This window comes from Gallus gallus, chromosome 2 (assembly GCF_016699485.2).
Source record: "Gallus gallus isolate bGalGal1 chromosome 2, bGalGal1.mat.broiler.GRCg7b, whole genome shotgun sequence".
Taxonomy (NCBI): domain Eukaryota; kingdom Metazoa; phylum Chordata; class Aves; order Galliformes; family Phasianidae; genus Gallus; species Gallus gallus.
In genome coordinates this window covers 61,974,251-61,994,898 of record NC_052533.1, presented here as the reverse complement: position 1 = coordinate 61,994,898, position 20,648 = coordinate 61,974,251, and the positions used below count along the sequence as shown (strand labels likewise).

At 43.1% G+C, this 20,648-nt stretch overlaps 1 protein-coding gene across 20 annotated transcripts in view; it reads left to right on the top strand.

Annotated features, from left to right (window-relative positions):
* The window catches only part of PHACTR1 (phosphatase and actin regulator 1), a 296,609-nt gene that overhangs the window by 270,345 nt on the left and 5,616 nt on the right, over positions 1-20,648 (top strand). For all 20 annotated transcript variants that reach the window (NM_001389383.2, NM_001389382.2, XM_046917540.1 and 17 more), the window contains 3 exons: positions 7,187-7,242; positions 11,835-11,896; positions 20,226-20,366. In NM_001389383.2, coding sequence (NP_001376312.1) covers positions 7,187-7,242; positions 11,835-11,896; positions 20,226-20,366 — 259 coding nt within the window. The remainder of the gene's footprint in view (positions 1-7,186; positions 7,243-11,834; positions 11,897-20,225; positions 20,367-20,648) is intronic.

Genomic DNA, 20,648 nt, shown 5'->3' with positions numbered 1-20,648 from the left:
TGTTGGACGTTTTGCTGTTGGGGTTAGAGATAAGAGATTTGAGAACTAACACTACAAAGCTCATATGGTACGACTGTTTTAATTCCACCATGCCCTTTTTTAAAATTAAACTTTTATGATGATATTTTATGTGAACAGCTAGCATTTGCCTTAAAGGTTTGATGATAAAGAAAAAACGTGATAATGAAACACAGGAAGCTCCATTTTAGAGCTCAAGTTGTGAGACAATCTTGCATGGTCTTGCAGTGTTCAAGGTATCAGTAGGTGTTTTCCAGTTAGTATTACTGAAAAAGGAGCTAAAGTCTGAAATTTTGGAAATACATGGCTTTAGCTTGAGAAAATAATAAGAAACCGATAATCAATTCCTTGGCAAAATGCAGGTATCTGCGTTGTGATACTGCAGTATCCCTTTTGTAAAGGGAGATTCTCTGGAAGCTCCTCCTGTGATCTTATGGAAGATTGTTTACTTGGATGTGTCATTGTTAGGTATATAATATATTCCGTATATATAATACCGTATGTAAAATATATACCATATAACTTTGTTTCTGCTCAGAGCTATATGTCTATCTAGTCATTCCTTTTAATTTCTTAACAAAATGCAGAGTTCACAGACCAAGATGATTCTGCCTTATTTAGGTATTTTATGGAAATGTGTTCTGTATGTGATAGACAACATCTTAACTTAATGTAGGCCCAGTGAATTGTTGAAATCTACATTTTGAACACGATTCACTTTTCCCAGGAGACCTAATCTGATCTAATGTGGGCAGCCTATTGTTTTGTGGGGAGCTTGTAACTTCCCATGAGTAAATCAAAACCAAAATGAATCAATTCCTCAATCAGCTTAAACAGGAAAGAGTACATTGAGCAATGAGTCTAGAATGGATTCACAAGGGCTAAAGAATGAAAAAAGTGCACAAGGTGCACACTTGGTTTTGTTTTCCACTATTCAGATGCTTAAGCAAGCAGAAAAATTGCTGATAAATTTTCCTTAAAGTCTTCACGGCAATCTAGACCAGGTAGAGCTTTAAAGTTTATACTGATTGCGTTTCTCAACACAAAACGAAGCCTGGAATAAGCATGATTTGAGGAGTGGAAGGAGGCTGCTTAGAACCTAAATTAAAATCTGAAACGTTTTTTGTTGAAAATGTTATTTTCTTGCAGAGCCCTTCTAGATGCATGTCTGCAAACGTGTTATAGGAGCTGTCACTCTGTTGTTTCATGTGCTGGACCACTTGGTATTTCCTGTGGTGTGCTCAGAAGAGGTGCTAAGCCAAAGTGCCCTTCAGGACATGGGACTGCTCTAGCTATTCTGGACCAGGTGATGCAGCCCAGGGAACAAGCTGAGATGCGAAGGCAGCATCAGGAAGTACTTAGATCTCCAACTGATATTTTGCAGTTGTTAATTTTATTTATTTATTTATTTGCTGTAAGCAAGCACGTCCTACCAAAATTTCCTAAATAGTTCTCACTGAGACACTCTCAGTGGTGCTTCATCTAGAGGTGACCAGGAGTCTCTGCCCCCTGTGGACTGCTCTTACCACGAGCCTCTTTTTAGCTGCAGGAGCACTACAGTCTCCAAGGGGCTGAATGCTTAAAATCAACAGGGAAGTGAGGAGTAGTCATTACATGGTAACTGAGTCGTGGCAAATGCTCCTTATGGTTTTATTGCCTTAATTTCTCAAGAAAAACAGTTTTAAAGAGTGTTATCATGACAGCTGCCAAGAGACTTGTCACACAAGGAGGAGAGCTTAAAGGGGGAGATAATGTATCCTACAAATTAGCCAACATCTTAATGGAGTCTAGTACAGAAATCATAATGGTGTAGAAGTCTTACATTTTCCTCTTTGGGTAGGGATTTTCTATTTAATATCCCTTCAGCTTATTCACTGATTGATAAAACTGTGTTAATCCCATTTTATAAATCCTGTTAGGAGAAAGATAGTTTTCTGTAGACTCTTAAGTCTGGCTGACAGTATCTGGGTTGACAATTCAGAGAAGGTGAGCTGCTGAGCTTACAGATATTTTTTGCTCATTGTGCAGTGGCATAAGGAAAGGAGGTCATTTTTTTTCTCGCCCTTTGCTAACAGTTAACTGTCACAAGCAAATAAAAGCTTTTCTTCTCATCCATTTTCATCTTCCAGTTTTCTGCATTTGTCGTGGGAGTACAGAGAGCCCCTAGTAAGTTATCCTTCATCAATATTGCTTTGCTATCAGCACTATTATTGAGAAAGGCAAGCTAAATTAAGCAACAGTAAGACTCTTTACTGCCATTGAATTTTCCTCATGTTGAATTATATAGCTGATTTAAATCAGCACAGTTCTGCTGGCTTCAGTCGTGCTCATTTATGCCAACTAAAGAGCTACGCGACAAGTAGTTCTTTGTAGCAGCTGCCTTCTCATGTGCCCAGCTCCTCTGTTAGAGCAATCTCTAGGGTGGTATGAACCCAGATGCACTCAAGTAAAAAGGTTTGCTTCTAGAGAATTAATTTAAGAGTTACTCCAGAAGATATAACCCCCTGCACTCAGAAGTTACTTTATGTCTTGGTGACTTATATCATAGGAGCAGACTGTGAGTATGGATGAGCTCCAAAACATGTTGGTGGTGTTGTGGGCACCTCACCATACTTCTGCATGCTCTGTTGTGACCACCTGTGACCTGTTTGCTGCTCCAGGGTCATGCCCACCAGATGTCACCATTCAAGCACTGGAGAGCTGCTGGGTTCTGCTTCTTGTATCTGCAAACTCTTGGAGTTAACAAGCCTGGCAAGTAAAAGAGGAAGCCAGCAAGCCATTTTCTGGATCCGGTTCTTATACTTACAGATGACCCTGTTGTAAGCTCTTAAATGTTCTCGCCTTCTGAGAAGAGAAAAAGAGGAATTCTACACATTTGAAAACTGCCAATCCAGCACCATTCATGAATGACATTAACCAACTCTTTCTCTGAACTCATGCACAGCACTGCAAGAGACTGTGGAGATAAAACCCATGACTCTTGGTCAGGGGACAGCCTAGGCAGTCAGGAGTGCCTTGCTTCAAGTGTTACCAGACAAAAGGGCTGTCATCTCTGCAGATAGGACGCCACTGTCCTGAGAGCCCTTTGGGCATGACTACACTGCAGAGCAGGCTAAGCCTCACTGTGTGGACTCTTAAGTGTTCGGTGTTGCCTGGGCAGGTGTACAATCAGTATTTCCTTTTATTGCATACTGTCTTGTGTAGGAGCTTCTCATTCAAGTCTTGAGTTGACTCTGCAGGCTCCAAGCAGTAGCATCCATCATTGAAAATGCTGTCTTTCCTCCTTCTCACTCCCTGAAGAGACTGCATCCCCACCAGCCAATACTTTAAATTGAGGGCAGTATACTTCGCAAATGATTGTTCCTCCTGCCCCCAAACTCTTGGTCATCCACCATGACGTGCTCGGCCTTGACCAGAACAAGTTCAACAAAGCAGAAAGGAAAAAAAAAAAAAAAGGAAATGAAATAAAAACACCACACAAAGTTCTTAATAAGAAATGAGCACTGGATAGTGCTGAGACAAGGACTGTTGTGTGTTTTGATCCTGTAGGGAACTAATTCAGAAAATAAGTTTGCCATCATTTATTTTTATAAATCTGAGCAAACTTCTACTTTTCACTGACAATCTCACTTGAATATTATATTTTCAGTGAAATCTTAACAAGGCTTTCTTTATGTCAACGGAAACCTCAAGAAGGTTTGATTTTTTTTTTGGTGGGAAAGTCTTTATCAGTGTACTTATAAAACCACTATTAACAATACCACAACAATGTGTGAAGTGTAAAACAGACAACACACTGCAGAGCACAAATTACAAGAAACATGCCTCCATGTCATCTTGAATGCCTGATGTTTAATGCAAAATAAAAAAGGATGACATGTTCACACATGGTTGAGCATGTTTACATGGAGGTCTTCAGATACAGGAAGAACTGTTGAAAGGCTGGTGCTTTCTAAGACCTGTCTTTTCCTTGGTCAGATATCTGCCACTCCACAAAGCAGAGTTTCCATTCCAATCAATAACTTGCATCCCACTTGATTGTGATAGTTTTCATAAGCAGTTCCTCTATTCGCTATTGCAGGAGGTCTGCCACCACATCATTTCTCACCTCCTTTTTCTCCTGTTTGTTCTGATTGCACTGCTAATTAGACACTTGTTTCCTGACCTCTGGCCTCTTGACAGCCTCATGCAGCCTCTGTGATGTTAAATGAAAGAAGGCACAGCAGCAATCCAGCTATAAAACCTCTGAAATCAGCCTCTGCAATCTAGGTGGGCTTCGTTAATGTTTTTATTCTGCACAACACAGGAAGGAAAGACAAAGAGTGGAGTTACCACATCTACTGTTTGCTAAGATCACAGCAATGCGCTGGAGATGGTACACGGAAATTAGCTGTGGGAAAAAAAAAATTGTATCTTTGCAGCCACAATAACAAAGCAAGAGCTGCTAACGTTTATTTATGTACAGCGTAGTACCTAGTTCTGAGATGTTCAAAAATGTTAACAGCTGCCCAACATACAGCAAGCCCAAAGGTTAAGAGGGAAAAAGTAAAAACTAAAAGATGGCTTTTCTGAGGAGTTAGTGGAGTTTGTAGAGTTCAAAAATAGTTTGGGGATGGAAGTCACTGTGGAAGCAAAAGGAGAAATGAAATGAAAAGAGCAGGAGAACAAGAAACATAAATGAAAAGAGCAGGAGAACAAGAAACATAATAATTGTGAGAGCCTGGATGAGAGGGACTGGGAGGAGGCTGGTTTCGCTGATTTGCTCATCAGAGAAACAAACAATGAGGGAGCAGGCTCAGTCAACCCAAAATGAGATGAAAATGGGAACGAAGCAGCAGTCCATGAAAATCAGGAGCAGACACCAGTCCTGGAGGCCAGGTACTTTCAGAGCTATTCACTGCTATCTTCACTCTTCACTGCTTCCTCTGTAAAGACTAGTCATGATTTCATTAAGCTGCAAGGTTATTTTATTCCTACTGCTTAAGTTTTTCTATTTACAAGTTCTTGCATATCTAAGAGTCCAGAAACTACCCACAACCTATGAATATGAACAGCTCTAGATCTCTAGACTGTAACTACCAAAAATACCGTGTCTTTTTCTGCCATATAACTTCATCCCTTTAGAACAGTGGTCATCATTGAGACAGGAGCACACTGCAGCCTGAAAAAGGTGTTTTATAGGATCCATAAAATAGTTTGATTCTTGATGGGGAACAGGTGTTTCTGGCTGGTTTTCACTAGACACCGTACCAGGCATCTTAGGGAAGAATTGCGTAGTGTGTAGGTCTCTGAGCTGCACAGGAGATGGGGATACATGTGTAGGGAACACTTGGAAATCCCTCACCTCACTGTAGAAGCAGTGACACAGTGAAGTAAAAACTTTGTTTAAATTCATCTACTTTATGGCAGATACTGAGAAGTAAATACATGGGAGACTTGCTTTTTTATGTAAATCACTCACGAAGATAGACGAAACCTCTGCCTATTGTTTGAAATGGTCCAATGTGAACTGTTTTTGACAGAACTGTTCGTTGAGTGTTTTAATCATCGTTTTCTTCTGGAAGAGGAGGAGTCTTTTGGAAGCCTTCTTTTCAGACTGACGTCCCCTCACACTTGTTGTGTGATGTTTGTTTCTATAGAAGCGCTGCACACTGGGTGGATTGAATCTGTCCTGAACATTCATCTGATGCTTCCCCTTGAGAAACATCGCAGTGTGGTGGATTAAAAACTTCATATAACTCAGTTCCTGCAGATACTTTTAGCGGAGCTAAACTCGGCAGCTTTTTCTCCTTGATTCTCAACTGCTGATTGAAATAAAGTAGCTTTGATTTCTTCTTAAATACTGAGGTGAAGTACTCCATTAGCAACAGCTACTGTATCTTAAAGATGGTAATAGCAAGCATTCGAATGGCACTTTCATCTTCAATGTACTTTGTAGGTGTTCTTTACTTCTGAACTGTGGTCGAGTCTCTGTCCCTGTCGACACTTCCTCAGTGAGGTAAATGGTTGATCTGCCATGGCAAAGAGGCAAAGCCAGTCACTCCAAATACTGCACTGGAATAGGGCCACGTTCTGTCTTAGCGATGGAAAATGGCCCCAAAGGTGGTACAGCTGGTATCATCTCTGATATCTTCTGATATAGATATATTCTGAAATCTTCAGGCTGTGTAAAATCAGGTGCCCAAACTTCTGCCTTCATATAGAAGGTGAAGCTCCTACCCATCCCACACACTTCAGTCCTGTGCACCATGTGAGGGCATACTGGAGGTTGCTGGCCGAAGCAGTGGTATTGAACTAACTGGTGCAGACATGATCCCCTGCCTCTGGAAATGGCCCCTGTTGAGTACCTCCCTGAATGAGCACGCCTGAGGGATGAGAAGGTGGTGTCCTGTCACTGGCAGCACTGACAAAACTCCCATTGAGCCTGGTGAGAGCAGGAGCAGGACCAACAGTGTTGACTTCTGATGTCATCGCAGTGGTTGTCTTTGTTTTCCCTAAGATCCCTTTGTGCTTCTCTGCTTTGCTTTGTATTCTGAATATTCAGATTGTTCCTGCACTCAGGGCCCCTCTTTGTAATTAGATTGCATTTGTTGTGAATCTGTCCTACAGGTTGACAAGCAAGTCATGCTGATCTTCACTGTAAGGTTTAATACAAGCCACCAGAGGAGGAGGGGAGTGGAGCTGTGGAGGAGGAGTGCCACTATTGTTCGGCCCTCAGCACTGCCAAACTGTCCCTTGTTTTTTCTGCAGGCTGCCTGTGTGTTCAGATGCTGTTTGAACAAGCCTGGAGGCTCGCAGGAGGGCAGGGAGAGGGTTAGCAGGGTCTCAGCTAGAAATGCTTGTGCGAGTCAGGAAGCAGGCATGGGAGGAAGGAAATTAAGTGAAGACATCTGTGTAGCTTAACTCCCGGCAGCTCTGCCTGGGGTAGGGGTGGGAGTGCTGTGCCTAAGATGACATAACATAGTTCGTCTTTCATGGGCTGAACGCAGAGGAAACTGCGAACGCGAAGCATGGTGTGTGTCACGCGTGGTCCAGGCGCACCAAGTGCATAATGGAGCAGTGTTGGCGCTTTCTGCTCTGCCTTTCACACTTCAAAGTAACTCTCAAAGACAGTGAGCTGAGGAGGATGTGATATGGTCCAGAAACTGATCTTGGACTTTTTTCGCAGACGACTGAGCCAGAGGCCGACAGCTGAAGAATTGGAGCAGAGGAACATTCTGAAACGTAAGTCCTGATACTACTGCCATTTAATCTGAAGCTGGCTACTTTGCATTAGTTTAGCTTTATATTGTGCGGGTTCTTTTTGTAAAACATCGGCTATTCCATATGTGCATCAAATAACAACGAAGTGCATCATAAATGCAAGTAAGTGTGCAAGTCTGCAGCAACGCTTGGAGCTGCAGAAATGATTCATTAAAATCATAGTCAGTAAGTTCACATGAATGAACAGCCCTTATGAAAGAAAAAAAAACAACAACACTGAATCTTTTTTGCAAGTCCAGTTCCCAACAGAGGATCATTCTGAAAAGCCTTTCTGTGCCGCTCTCACACGGATATGAGCATCCCATTATAAGCTGGTAAAGCCATTAGAGCACGGCTTGATGAGTTGTGCTAAAGACCTTCACAGCAATCTAGGCTTAGGTGGAGCCTTTATTTATTTCAAAAAAGAGTCCTGTGGTACTTGGGATAATTCCAGTGAAATGTTCCCCTGAAACTCTTCCTTTAAATCAGCCGAAAACTTACCGATAGATCCTCAGGTCATTAAAGTGTATTTTAAAGAGACAGACTACCATTTGGAGAGCCTGTGCTAAGTTAGGTTACTAGATATGTTGTCACCAGTTCCAAGAGAAGCAGGACTGAGTCTTGCACAAACCCTGTAATCTTGTGAATGAATGGGGTAGAAAATGACAGTTTCATTGGAGGGTTTGATTTTTAACAGGAACACAAAGCTGTTCATCTCATTATTGTTGTTACTTTGAAAATAGGGAACAGAATGAGCAACCTCTCCCTTTTTTAAGTTAGTAAATCCTTCATTCCAGGGAAATTTTAAAAATGATCACAGACAAGAGTATTCCTAAATGGTACCTTAAATGAGCATCGTAGGTTGGTCCCTTGCATATCTTATATTGTTGTTCAAACAACAAACTTGCACAGAATCATAGAAGTGTGGTAGAAAAAGACTAATTCTCTGGAAATTAGCAGAAACAGTTGATTAAATTCTTCAGAATCAAACTCCTGACATGTTATTCATCTGTTCATGTTGTCATGCATGGCAGACAGGGAAAGACAGAGACACCACTGTCAGTGCAAAGAGGAGCAAAGAGTAGACAGCAAAGCGAGTGCGGTGAGCCCAAGGCTGCCAGGAAAGCCATCTCTTTGGGGTCAGTCCCCTGTGATAGCCATGCTTCTTGTATTCATCCGTAGCTCCTGTGCCAGCAGCTGCGGGAATTCATTCTTCAAGGGGGCAGAAACTGGGGAACTGGTGGCACATCCCTCTGTGCTTGCCTTGGGGCGGAGGCTATCAGGACAGCTGGAGGAGGGGGAACCTGCAACATGACCAACAATGAGCTCAGGCTAATGGGGACAGAGGCCAATTCTCTCAGCAGCTCGTGCTGTCATCCTGGCTCTGACTACCAGCACGAAGCAGCGCGTGCCATGCAGCACCTGGCACTGATATGTGACCAGTAAACACCACCCTGGCACTGGTGAGGGTGGCTGCCAGGGGCTGTGGGAAGGTAGGGGGGTCTCAGGCAGCAGCTCTGGATGAAGTGTTTGAAGCAGAGAAGTGACATGACCAAAGATGGGGTCCTATAAGATATTTCCTAATCTCTCCCATACGGAGACTTGAGTTGTTTTGTTTTTCAGGGGAATTATCCTCTGAGCCTCATCAGATTCCTTCTGAATTTAGCAAAGGCTCCTAAGTGACACAAATGTGCCTGAAAATATTGCTGTGAATCCAGAACTATAGTTTATTTCCTAAACTGATTTTTTTATCTTGATTCCTAAGCACACATCTGCCCAAAACCATGTCTGTCCTGGTAGACAAACATCATAGTCACAGGAAAAGCTAAGGTGGTGTTCCCAAGGCATCATAATTTTTGGTGAAGCACAGTAGGACGAGGAACAAGCATTTAAAAATAGTTCCACTCTTAAACGGGTAATTATATCGTCTATTCCGTACAGAATTACTTTATGTCCTTTCCCTAGATTTCTGAGAATTTTGATAGATACAGTGGAGCCTATGGAGAAAGAGACATAGGATGCAATAAATAAGCCTTTAAACTCTCTGTGTGAACAGCTCGAGTTGCTTGCAAAAGCCCAGTTCACAGCACACACCAAAAAGAAACCCCAGCATTCTTCCAGGTGAAGTAAATAGGATTTCCTCTGCAGTTAAAGCCAACATTTCCTTGATGGAGTTGTCTGACTGAGTATCGTTATGTTCCCGTGATGTGTAACTGCATTACTGCCAGTTCTGATGGGAAGAAATGAGGCAAAATGCAGATGTGCATCCATTCTCTGAAAGTGAAGTGATCCCTTCCTAACTCCATGCTGCAGGGATACTTATGACAGTATTGTCTTCGTTAAATTACAAGAGTCCATTACTTGCTTGTAGCAGCAGTAAGATTACAGCAGCCACAGCAAAGAAGCTGAGAACAGGGGGACATGGGCTTGACAGGTCCTTCACTGACGTGTACCCAATGCAGTGACTCTTAATGAAATCAAAGGCACCCAGTGCAGAGAAGTACAGACCTGTAGGGTTAGTGTGAAGACTAAACTACTCTTCTTGCAATTAATACTTGCAGGCCATGTTAGTTTACAAGGAAGGATGCCTAGATGCCCCAGTACAACTTCTGTGATGGATAGAAAAACTTCACTTGTCAGTCTGGCACATCAGGCTTGTATAAATTCCTCACAAAAACATGGGTAGATGGGGTCTGATGGTCTCAGAATGTGCCAGTGGACATTTCACACTAGCACGGAAATTAGGCCTGAAACCCATTAAACCCTGAAGAAACAGAGCATCTCCTGAATACATAAAATAAAGCAACAGTTCTGTGGATCAGTGCTGTTTAATTGAAATTAAAGAAATAGTACTTTCTGTTTTCAGATGAAAATGTATTCCTAATTCCCATCTTGTACCTGATCAAGGTTTTCAGCCTGCCTGGCTGTCCCTGAAGGTGGGTAAATGGGCTGAGAAATGAGGAGAAAAGAATGGCATTGTATGCGGAGTACAAAAGTGAGCCACTTTGACTCAGTTTATACATAACTCCTCATATACTTTCAGTTCTGCCCAGGCACCATGTGGACTCCATTTACTGTTCTCTCTGGCTTAATCTTAAAGGATTTATTAGTGGCTCTGCTTCTGTGAGTGGCTATTTGCAGTCCTTCCTTCTCCAAATTTGAGACACAACGGGAAGAACAAAACTGCTGGAAGAGCAATTGCTAGACCAGAATCCGGCCCAGCAGGAAGAGAAACCATTGAAAGATAAAAGTATATGTAACAATATAGGTATTCTAGTTACCATTTAAAAACCTATTTGTAAGCCCATGGTGTCTTCTGATCTTTTTGCTCCAATATCAGCTTCATTCCTCCACACAATGCAAGCAGTATTTTGGGGAAAATGACATTTAAAGGTAATGGGCGTGTTATAAACCATCATATGAGCCATTGGTGGGCTCTTTGTCCACTTTGGTGGAGAATTCCCAATCCTGATGGAGTCAGTGAGCAATCACCTTGGAGTGGCTCTCTGTTGTCCTGAGCAGCAAAAAAACTGGCGCCCAGCCCAGCCCTTCTTCTTGCTTGTTGTGTGACTTTGCCCACACAGACTCTTGAACCTTATATCCTATTTTGTTACTACCACTCTGCCAGATGTGCCTGCTCCCCTTAGATTTTCTTGGGATCAAATTTAAGTGATTTAGCTCAAGACTCCTACCCCAACGTGGCCTTGGATGTCTGTATCTTCCCTGCAGAGTTATTGGTGCCTGAGTTAGTTCTGTCTGAGTGAAAACCAAATCACGCAAGAGGCACAGGGTACTTGTAGCTGAGTTGCATTTGCTTTCCTTTGGGCTTGATTTTAGTAAGGAACAATTCAGGTATCAACGAAGCAGTAAAAACAGATCCTAAGTGACTGCATAGTGAAGTACACAGAAACCTGTGATTTTATTGACTTTCAGTGCCAAGACATGCATGAGAGCCTGTTCCTAAGTTGAAAAAAAAGGTAACATAGTCAAATCTTACTGCCCTCTTGAGTGGTAATGGTTGAGGCTTACCCTGGTGAGAATTTGTAGCATGTGATTTTTTGGCATAATGTTGAAAGTGGATTCCCTGAGATGTGTTTTTTACACTCCAGTACAATGCTGTGAAGGTTCATGAAGGAAGGAAGGAGACTCTCTCTTCACTCTGCTCAGGTCATATGAAGTTGCATATGTTGCCTAACATCCCTACTCTGAGTTTTCATTCCATAGAGGGAAAAAAAATTATACACATGTTCCTTTTTCAACTGTTGACCTCTCAGAATCAAACCATATCATAGCTAAACCCCCCACGGCAGCAAGATAATGGCTCATTGCCTGGCCCTTTGACAGAGTGGCACACATGAAGAGTGCCAGCACAGGGAAAGGAATTGTGTAGATGTTTATGAAGTGTGTGAAGAAGCAAAGAAGCTATGGGTCAGGCAGGTTCACCAGTCCCAGGGGGGCATGTTGTGTATCAGAGAGGTCCTGAAACATTAATATACTGATGGACAGGCTTATTTGCGGCATGCTGTGCATATCTGATAAGTCTGCACCTTGAGATTCTCGTGTATCTCTTACAGCCCGGAACGAGCAAGAGGAGCAGGAAGAAAAACGAGAGATAAAGAGAAGATTAACACGTAAGGTGAGGAGCAGTTTTGATCCTATTATGGCATTACCATAACTTTCTTCCTACTGCACAACTGTTTGCATTTTTTCTTTTCCACAGCACTATTTTTAGAAGTAGGGTATGAAACCAGTCTGGAAAGAAGTCTTTAAAAAAAGGCATCACCTCCGCTACAGAGTTTAAGTCCATGGATGGGGAAGGGAAGTGCTGCGCAGGGTATTAACAGTAACATTTTGAAATTGGCCAGAGGAAGATCTAGACTTTATAACAGAAGGAGCTTTGGACTGTGCAGGATGCACAGCCTAGCGTTAGTCTAACTCTGCTCTCTGTAAATGGAATGGCTTACAAAGCTGTTACAAGGAGAGAGCAAAGTTGAAACAATGTTGATTGCATTTGAAAATTCCACCTTAAAAAGCAGTAAATGAGGAAATAAACTTTTTCTGGAAGGGGAGATTGTCACTTGAGGCATTCCAACTAAATAGAGACAAGCACTTGGAGAATGGTGTATAGTGCAGAAAACAATCGTACAATCTTGTATCAGCAAGGAAGGACGAAGTAAACAGGATAGTTTGGTTTTGGTTTTCCTCCCATTTGAAAGCCATTTGCTCTTAAAACTGAAGAACAGTAATTTCAGATACACATGCTCAGATTCTCGGCTGCTGTAAATGTCTACAGATGCCCCAATATACATAGCCAACAGTCTGTCCTGTTATTGCAGGTAAACTTTATTTCACCGCTCGCTTCTATTTCCCACCTACAGAGCAGGAGAAAGTCCTCTAAAAACTCAGAGGCTTATGGAGCAGCACCATTCTTCTATATGGCTTTAGGTGGCTTAGTCTTTTTGGCGTATGTGACTGCGAGCTTTTATGGTGCAAATAATGACACAGAAAGGACTGTGAATATATATGCAAAGCTTACATTCAGAGAGCTGAATTGTTTTCTTTCATGCTTAAAAATCTCAGACTTTATTCTCAACTCAATTAAATCAGCAGAGTTCTCTGACACCAACTGGGTGATACTGCCTTTGTCTGCAGGAACAAAGAATGTGGCCCAGAGAGCTATAATATTATTTTAAAGACTCTAATTCCTGCCAACAATGGCAGGGATGCTCTTACATCCCCTTATAGCACTGTCTGAAGGAATAGAACCTAACTGCATTGCAGAGATTTTGTAGGACTTAAGCTCAGTGCAAAGACTAGAAGTGCTGTTTTACCAGTCTGTCAGTTTCCCTGTGCACTGAAGAGTAAACATGTGCAGGAATCCAGTCCAAAGCTTTATGCCATTTGAGGAACAACTGTAGAAGATAAAAAGCAAAGCTACCCATAGCTAATCTACTGCCTTAGAAGTGGGGGCTTGCTAAAGCATCCTGCACTATCTCCATACAGTTCCCATCCTCTGCTCCTTTCTAGGAAAGGTACACAGCAAATGAGTTGTCTATTAGTGATAGAGGCCACAACCTAACAAAAATGTCCAGTCTGCAGCATGACTACTCCCTGACATCTCAGCAGATTTCTGTGAGGCTTTTTTTCCCTTTGTCTTGTTGGCACTTTTAAGCAGGAACAAGCCAGTCCAGGTCCTTGGCAGTTCAATGTTTGTACCGACATTGCAGGCTATGCTGCTTTTAGCCTTTTTATTACCAAATATTTTCTTTTGCCCTTAGCATGTTTGCAAGGTTGGTAGCAACATAACTCGTATTGTTTGATTTTGCCTACTTGTTGAACTGTTGTGAGTTGTTCTAGGACTAGATGATCTTAGCAGTCTTTTCCAAGCGTAGTGATGCAATGATTCTAACCACAGGCTTGGTCTAATGAGGAATTTCATTGTCACCTGCCAAATGTACCATCACAGAGGCTCAGTAATGTCTGGAGGAAAGAACTGAATAAAGTGTGCTAATGGCTAGATGACAACTAGAAATGCCAAGTTCCTAGTGAATCCCGCAAAAATTATTATTCCCCAGCTCTGTCTTTCATGAACATGTCCCAGATGTGTCGTGTTTGCAGCAGAGTGGCAGGCTCCTTCTGTCGATTTGCACTGAAGTCTTATTACCAAAGGATTTTAAACCTCAGATCAAGCAGAAATTTAATTGAGCACGTCAAGAGCGTTGCCCAGCAGACCTCTCTATTTGCGCTGAGTTCTCATGCAGACATGCCCACAGGGTGGATTCAACATAAGGAAAGTATGCCGTGTTGCCTTCTTGTATCCATGTCTGGTTGTAATGAGAAGGGGTTCTGCAGAAGCCACTGAAAAGACTTTTGACTTTGCTCTGTAGAAGTTGTTAGTGTTCCCAATTTCCGATGGCGTGATTCCAGCTCCACGGGTACAGCCCATTTCCTCATCCATTAGAAAGCTGTTCCTAAAATTCCTTCAGCAATCACACTTTGTTACAGTATGATGATGATGAGTTGTAACATGACATGCTGTAATAACTAAAATTACCTTACTAGGTCTAGATGTCTTATTAAAGACAGTAATAAATATCCACTTGAATTCATCATATGGACAGGCAATTTCTAAAAAAAAACTTGAAGAAGTTGGGTAGCCTATAGCAAGCTGCACATTTAAGCACTTTTCATGCTCTCAGACTTGTCTAACTCCAAATTAACTAACTGGGGATAGGAAATAGCTGCCATTCAAAGAGTGGAAAGTAAGCAGATGATAGTGCTTGGGGCACTTTCTCAGTAACTTTTTTCCCTCCTGCCAGAGGAGGGTGAGATATTTGCCTCCCACCTGAGTGCGCAGGGGTGGGTTCTGCACATCTGTCCTGCCCCGTGCTCTCTCCCGTGGAGTCTCACTGGTAGCTTTGGGCACCTGGACTTCTACTGTTTGAACTGAGGAACACGAATAGGTGGGGATTTCTCTGAGTTCTGGTTGCAGACACCTAACAAGCCCGTTCCAGGACTGTGAATGTGCAGAGAGCCTCTGGGAGAAGTGTTGCATCCAATTTCCTTTCACGAGGAGATCTGGGCCTCCAGAAACTACAGCTAAGAATTTATCCTCTCCTAGCTGTAGCGAATTTGGTGTAGCACCAAGGCAATTAACATGAGCCTGAACTCCCCCTGAGGTTTTCCACAGAGATAGAGTTGTAGCCTGAATGAACGGAAGATATTACAGATTTGCTTGTAAAGAGGAGTAAAGCTCTGCTTTTCCTGCCTTCTCTCAAATAGCACTATTCTCCCTATTCCCCAGAGCTGTTCACTGCTTCCTGTCCCCCCACTGTCAGTAGTCTTTCACTGAGGTCTGGCTACAAGACTAAAAATCTCGTAGCAGTAGAAACAACCGAAGTGAAGAGATGTGGCTGTTCCTTAAAATCCATGCAATAGTCTGAAGTCTTTGTTCCTGTTAAATTCCTGCTCCAGTACAACTGAAAGCCTCTATTCATGGGAAAGCAAGCTGGAGCCTCCCCAGGAAGTGTCTTGCTGATAAGTATTTTCTATAATGGACTTCCCCTCACCTGCATCAGCACGGGGTGTTTGAAATAATGAGTTGTGTGGCAAAGCAGAGGGAGGTGAGAGGAAGGGGGGTGGGAAAGGTCAGAAAGCAGTAAAGGTTAGCTGCTAATTTGGATAAACAGCATTTATAGCCAAAGAGGGAAAAGAGCTTTGGGGCATTTCAGTCACATCCTGCTCCTGTCTTAGCACAAGAGGTGGGGAGCAGAGAGGTGAGGAGGTTGTTAGCACTGCTAGTTAGAGTCTGTCATTTTTCACTTTGGTTTCTTCCATAAATAACAATCGTAACATTTTAATGAGGTAACAAAGCAAGCAATGAAGAGACAAGGTAACAAGCTTCATTGTGTCTGAAGTAGAGCAAACTCAGCGTTTCACATTTGATTAAATCCCAAGACCAGACCGTCAAGATTGGTTTTCCCTCCACTTTACCTGGTGACAGTGCTTCAGTTTGCTTTGTATCCCATGCTGAGAACACAGGGGTTTGAGTTAAAACTTTCCTTGAAAATTAGCTTACCATCAAAGCTTGTAATGTGCCCATATTTCTCTCTAGTGATCCAGAACGTCCAGTGGAAAACTTGGCCTCCCATGACAACAGTTTCTGTTCACATTCACACTAAAATAATGTGGTGACTTGCCATTGAATTGACATTCTCCCTCAACTCACAAATCTTCACTAATAGATGAACAGGAATGTATATGCCAAGGTGGTACACCCAGACAAGACACACATGGGCATTCCTTCAATTTTAGCATTGGTAAGGAAAAAAGAACCAAAAACACCCTTTGTCGTACTTGTAAAAAATGCCAGTCCTCATGCCATCTTTTTAAGAAAACATCTGCCTTAAATACCTCCCTCTGGTACCCCTGAAAAGCTCCCAGATGTCTCAGTGTCCTTAAGGCCTGGCTGAACTTGTAGGGAGCCATGGGGTGAGCACAGAGAGTGAGACCCCTTTTCCCCTGCTTGGAGCAGCGCCTCTTGCTGTAAGCAATTGCATCGTGTCCTTGAATGTGTCCTTCCTGTGTAACTTTCAAACATTCTTGGCTCTTCCTATCTGTTAGAAGAAGCAGAGCTCATTTTCAGATGTGGTCCATGAAGGATTGTGTAGCATTAAGTAATTTTGACCCAAGAGACCGTAACTCACAGGTCATTAAAATAAATGCCAAGGTGAGATCTCAGGTGAGCTGTGCCCTTGTCACAAACTGACACTGAATGGACACTTACAGAGTGTTCTGCAAAGCTGTCTGCCAGCTACTGCTGCTCTTAAGATTTAAGGGTGCTCTGCATAATGCAGACGTATGGAAAGAGCTTAGCAGTTCATGAGTAGCCTCTGTAATGGCATGAGAAAGAGGCAGGGCAGTTTGTTAACAGTACAAATAATGAAGCTTTTATTGCTATCTTAAAATAATTGTCCTTTTGTCTCCATTTATTGTGATCAGATCTGTGCTTTGGCTTCATATATTGAATATTTGTGTGTGTGTTTATGTATGTAAATATATGTAGATTTATGGCTGTACATTAGCTGTTGGATTTAAGGACAGCTTTTCAGCCAGACCACTGGCACAGGAGCTGTGCATCTCATGGCAGCTCAAAGCTCTGCCACGGGGTCCTGGGTCACCTTGAGCTGGTTGCTCTGTCTCTGAACTTCACTTGCCCCAGCTGCTCGTTAGGGATGGGGACACAAACCACCACTGTAGTGGGGTGTACAATATCTGACATTGCAGTGGTACTGCAGTGGTTCTATGCTTCTGAAGGAAAGTCAGGGCATCTAAAAACAATATGCAGTAGTAGTCCTATGATTTTAGAGGAAGAGCACAACCAGCTTTTAGTCTGTGTTACGTTCAGGTGCCACCTAAGAATGAAAAAAGCACATTAGCACCAAAATCTCATAATGGGCTTGTGATGCTATGGCATTGTTGACACCAGCCAGACATCAGCTTGGCACAGTGTGGTGCAATGGATCAGCAGTCATCTGCCCTCTCCTCTATATGAGGAGTTCTTGTTTATAGGAGTTCCTGTTTTCCTTGGAGCCATTTAGAAACACAGAGTTAAGTTATTTCACTATAAAGATCTTCTCCATCCCCACTGTCCAGGCATAGATTTAAAATAAAAAAACAAGAACCTGAAAGAAAAATTCTGCTGTGCTGTCTCATTAGCAGTGCATCAGTGCTAACAAAGCTGCCAGCTCCCAATAGCAGGACTGCTAGAATCCCATTCCAGATGAGTTGTAGGACAGAGAGAAGCCTCTCTGAGAGCATAACTGTGACTATGCTCCAAGGATGGTATTGCAGAGCATATTTAGCTTGCAGGTTTCTTAGGAGTAGGTATCAGGGCTGCAGGTTGAAGAAGCAATTCTGCTGTCTTGAAGAGTGAAAAAATACATTTTTAAATGTATGTACACTTCTGTCTATCTTACTTTGCTTTCTGGCTCTTCTGATGTAGCACTCTAGCACAGAGATAGATTTTTCCTGTTGTGTAAAAGAAGTTCTGCCTGCTGTGTGTGTATTTTGCTTGTAAAAAAGAGGTCATCAAAACATGGAGTCTAAGCTGGGAAAGGTGTGTGTAACAGAAATGCTAAGTCACGGCTTAAACCAGTGATTGAGCACCTGGTGGGAAGGCAGGGCCAACCCAGGGGAGCTCAGGTGCAACCAATACACCTGAGTGACTGGAAAGGGTGGAGCCAGGATCCAACCCTTCCCAGATCTCATTTATGGGTTGGCAGTGGAGACAAGGGTATCTTACTGGAGATCCCTGCCTACTGGAGGCCTTGAAAGGGTAAGGAGGTTTTCTTTCTTTGTTTCTACATCTATGGCTGTTGCGTTTGGGTTTGTCCCTTTTTGCTGCAGCTTAGCATTGTGCTACTCTGCTATTATTGCTGTACTTGCCATCATGTTGTAGTATGATGTTGTGCTCCTTGCTGACCTCAGCATGACTGTGCTTGTTGGCTGGCCTGAGCACAGGTGTCTAAAATGGGGCTTTTCTTGGAAGGCTTTTGGAAGGAATAAGAGGAACTTTTTAAGTAAGGACTGTCAAACATAGGCAGAGCAGCTCTTCCCATGAAAGCTCCTGCTTCCTCTATGAGAAAATTGTTTAGATAAAAGACATTTACAGCATTCAGAAACTTTTAAGTTGGCCTTTTTCAATGTAGTAAGGATTTTTTTTTTCCTGTTAAGTGTAATTTACCCTAAAATGACTTGAGAGACAATACACAAACTACCGAGCTGCAACTTGATGGATGCTGCCCTAGGCAAAGGCATGACGTGGCAGTAAAGGTGTGTGCTTGGTAACGTTTCCTTTTGTGATTTTTCTCTTATTTGGGCACAAATGGCTCAGCTGCAGCCAGGATGAGTAGAATGGGATTCCTGTTTACCTGAGCAGCTCACGGATGGGGTATTAGTGCAGTTTTGCAGCCTTTCTACAGGTGATGTCCGAATCCACTTTGTGAGTGCTGAGGACTGTCTGTGTTAATAGAGCAGCACCGCTGTCACTTCCAGTAGCAGCGCTTTCTCATGAAAGAGAAGTGAGTCAAGCATTCTCCAGGGATGATATGAGGACAGTCACACAGGGATTTAAGCGCAGAGGCGGGATGGGGTGGAGGAGTAATCCTACCCCAGCAATTGGATGCTGGAGAGATGTGGGCTTCTTTCCTGCGATCTTACAGATCTCTCATCCTCAGCATCCTGTCTAGTTTGAATGTTAATTCTCAATGGGAGATGAAGTGAAAGGAACTGAGATGCTTAATTTGGGAGGTAGGTGGAATTGCACATCAGGATCCAGGAGCCTAAACTCCTTTGCAGAGAAGAGTCTCGAGCATTTCATGGAGTGCTTAACTTTTCACTGGTCACAAGAGTGAAGCATTGCAAAGCACGCTTCTAGTGAGTGGTAATAGCATGAGATACTGTCTAGCTAAATGTTAGTACTTTCAGGTTATTTTTTCCTGATAATATCACTACTATAGATGTTTCACTAATGGAGGATTAGCAGCTAATGCACATCCACGTGCGCACACATCTGTTGTGGCTTCTTCAGAAACAGTCATATAATTCCACTTGACATTAACCAGCAAGCTGTGCATCCAAGGAGAACTGATCCCAGAAAGCCAGTACCTGCCCTTGGTCATGTAGGTGGCCATACAATACATGGACTTGTGACTCTGGCTGCTCTCTGCTGAGAAGTTGAAAGAAATGGCTTTGGAATAGTGAAGAGGCTTTCTTGATGCAATACAATCCACCCGTGCAATTTTTTATTTGGCCTGTAGTATGCAGTGTAAGCTGTTAAAGTCAAATATGCTGTGGCATAAAATTGAGCTGCGGCACTCAGTGAAACATTCAGTGAGCAGTAGTCATCATCCTGCCCACTATGTCTGGAGGGTAAGGGCAGGTCTGCAGAATGTCAGAATGGTAAGGAAAGTTGTTTGTCACCATCTGCAACTAACTCAGGGCAGGATCCTGTGCGTTTCTATTCCTGTGCATAGCCCTTCCCAGGCAGCACTAAAGCGCTCACAGCAGCTCAAGACAAGGGAGCTTATGGGAGTCTTCATCTCCTCCTGAGGCATTGCTGCACCGGCTGTCTTTGTTGCATTACATCCAATGTCTGCCAGAGGTGTTCAGCCTCAGACAGGGATCAGAGCCTCCTGCCACAGCTGCTTCCTGAACAACAGCGTTCTGCTCCAGCAGTGAGGTGGGATGACAAACAAGGTGATGCAGCAAACAACAGGTTATCTGTCTCCCAGGTAGCAGGTCTGTGGAAGTCTGATTAAAAACAATAATACTGGCAGCGTTTGAACTCTCTTATTATCACAATGGCGGTTGTAGTAAAACTGATCCCCAGGCAGCGCTCTGCAGGGAAGAAGTGAAGTTCTGATGTCTTTTTTCTTTTCCCCACCACTTCTTCTACCATGCAGCTGAGTCAGAGGCCCACAGTAGAGGAGCTGCGTGAGAGGAAGATCCTCATTCGCTTCAGTGACTACGTGGAAGTGGCCGACGCGCAGGACTATGACAGGAGGGCAGACAAACCCTGGACGCGACTCACAGCTGCTGACAAAGTAAGTGGAGTGACCTGGGGAGAGCCATGACCTGAACAGCTAGAGCATGTCATGGTCAACAGCATCCCTCAGGTCCCAAAGCCACCAAGGGGAAACCATCTGAGCTCTCTTCCCAGTTCACCAGGTTTGTGGTTTGAGTTATACACCTTTGGCAAGAAGGCTCCTGTGTGTGTGGGAATGTAGCAGCGTTACACCATTTTAAAAGAGTAAGACCCTTTGAGGAAAAGCCTTGATGGTAGCCCTGTGTTTATTCAATGGTTTTTTTTTGGGGGGAGGGGCTCA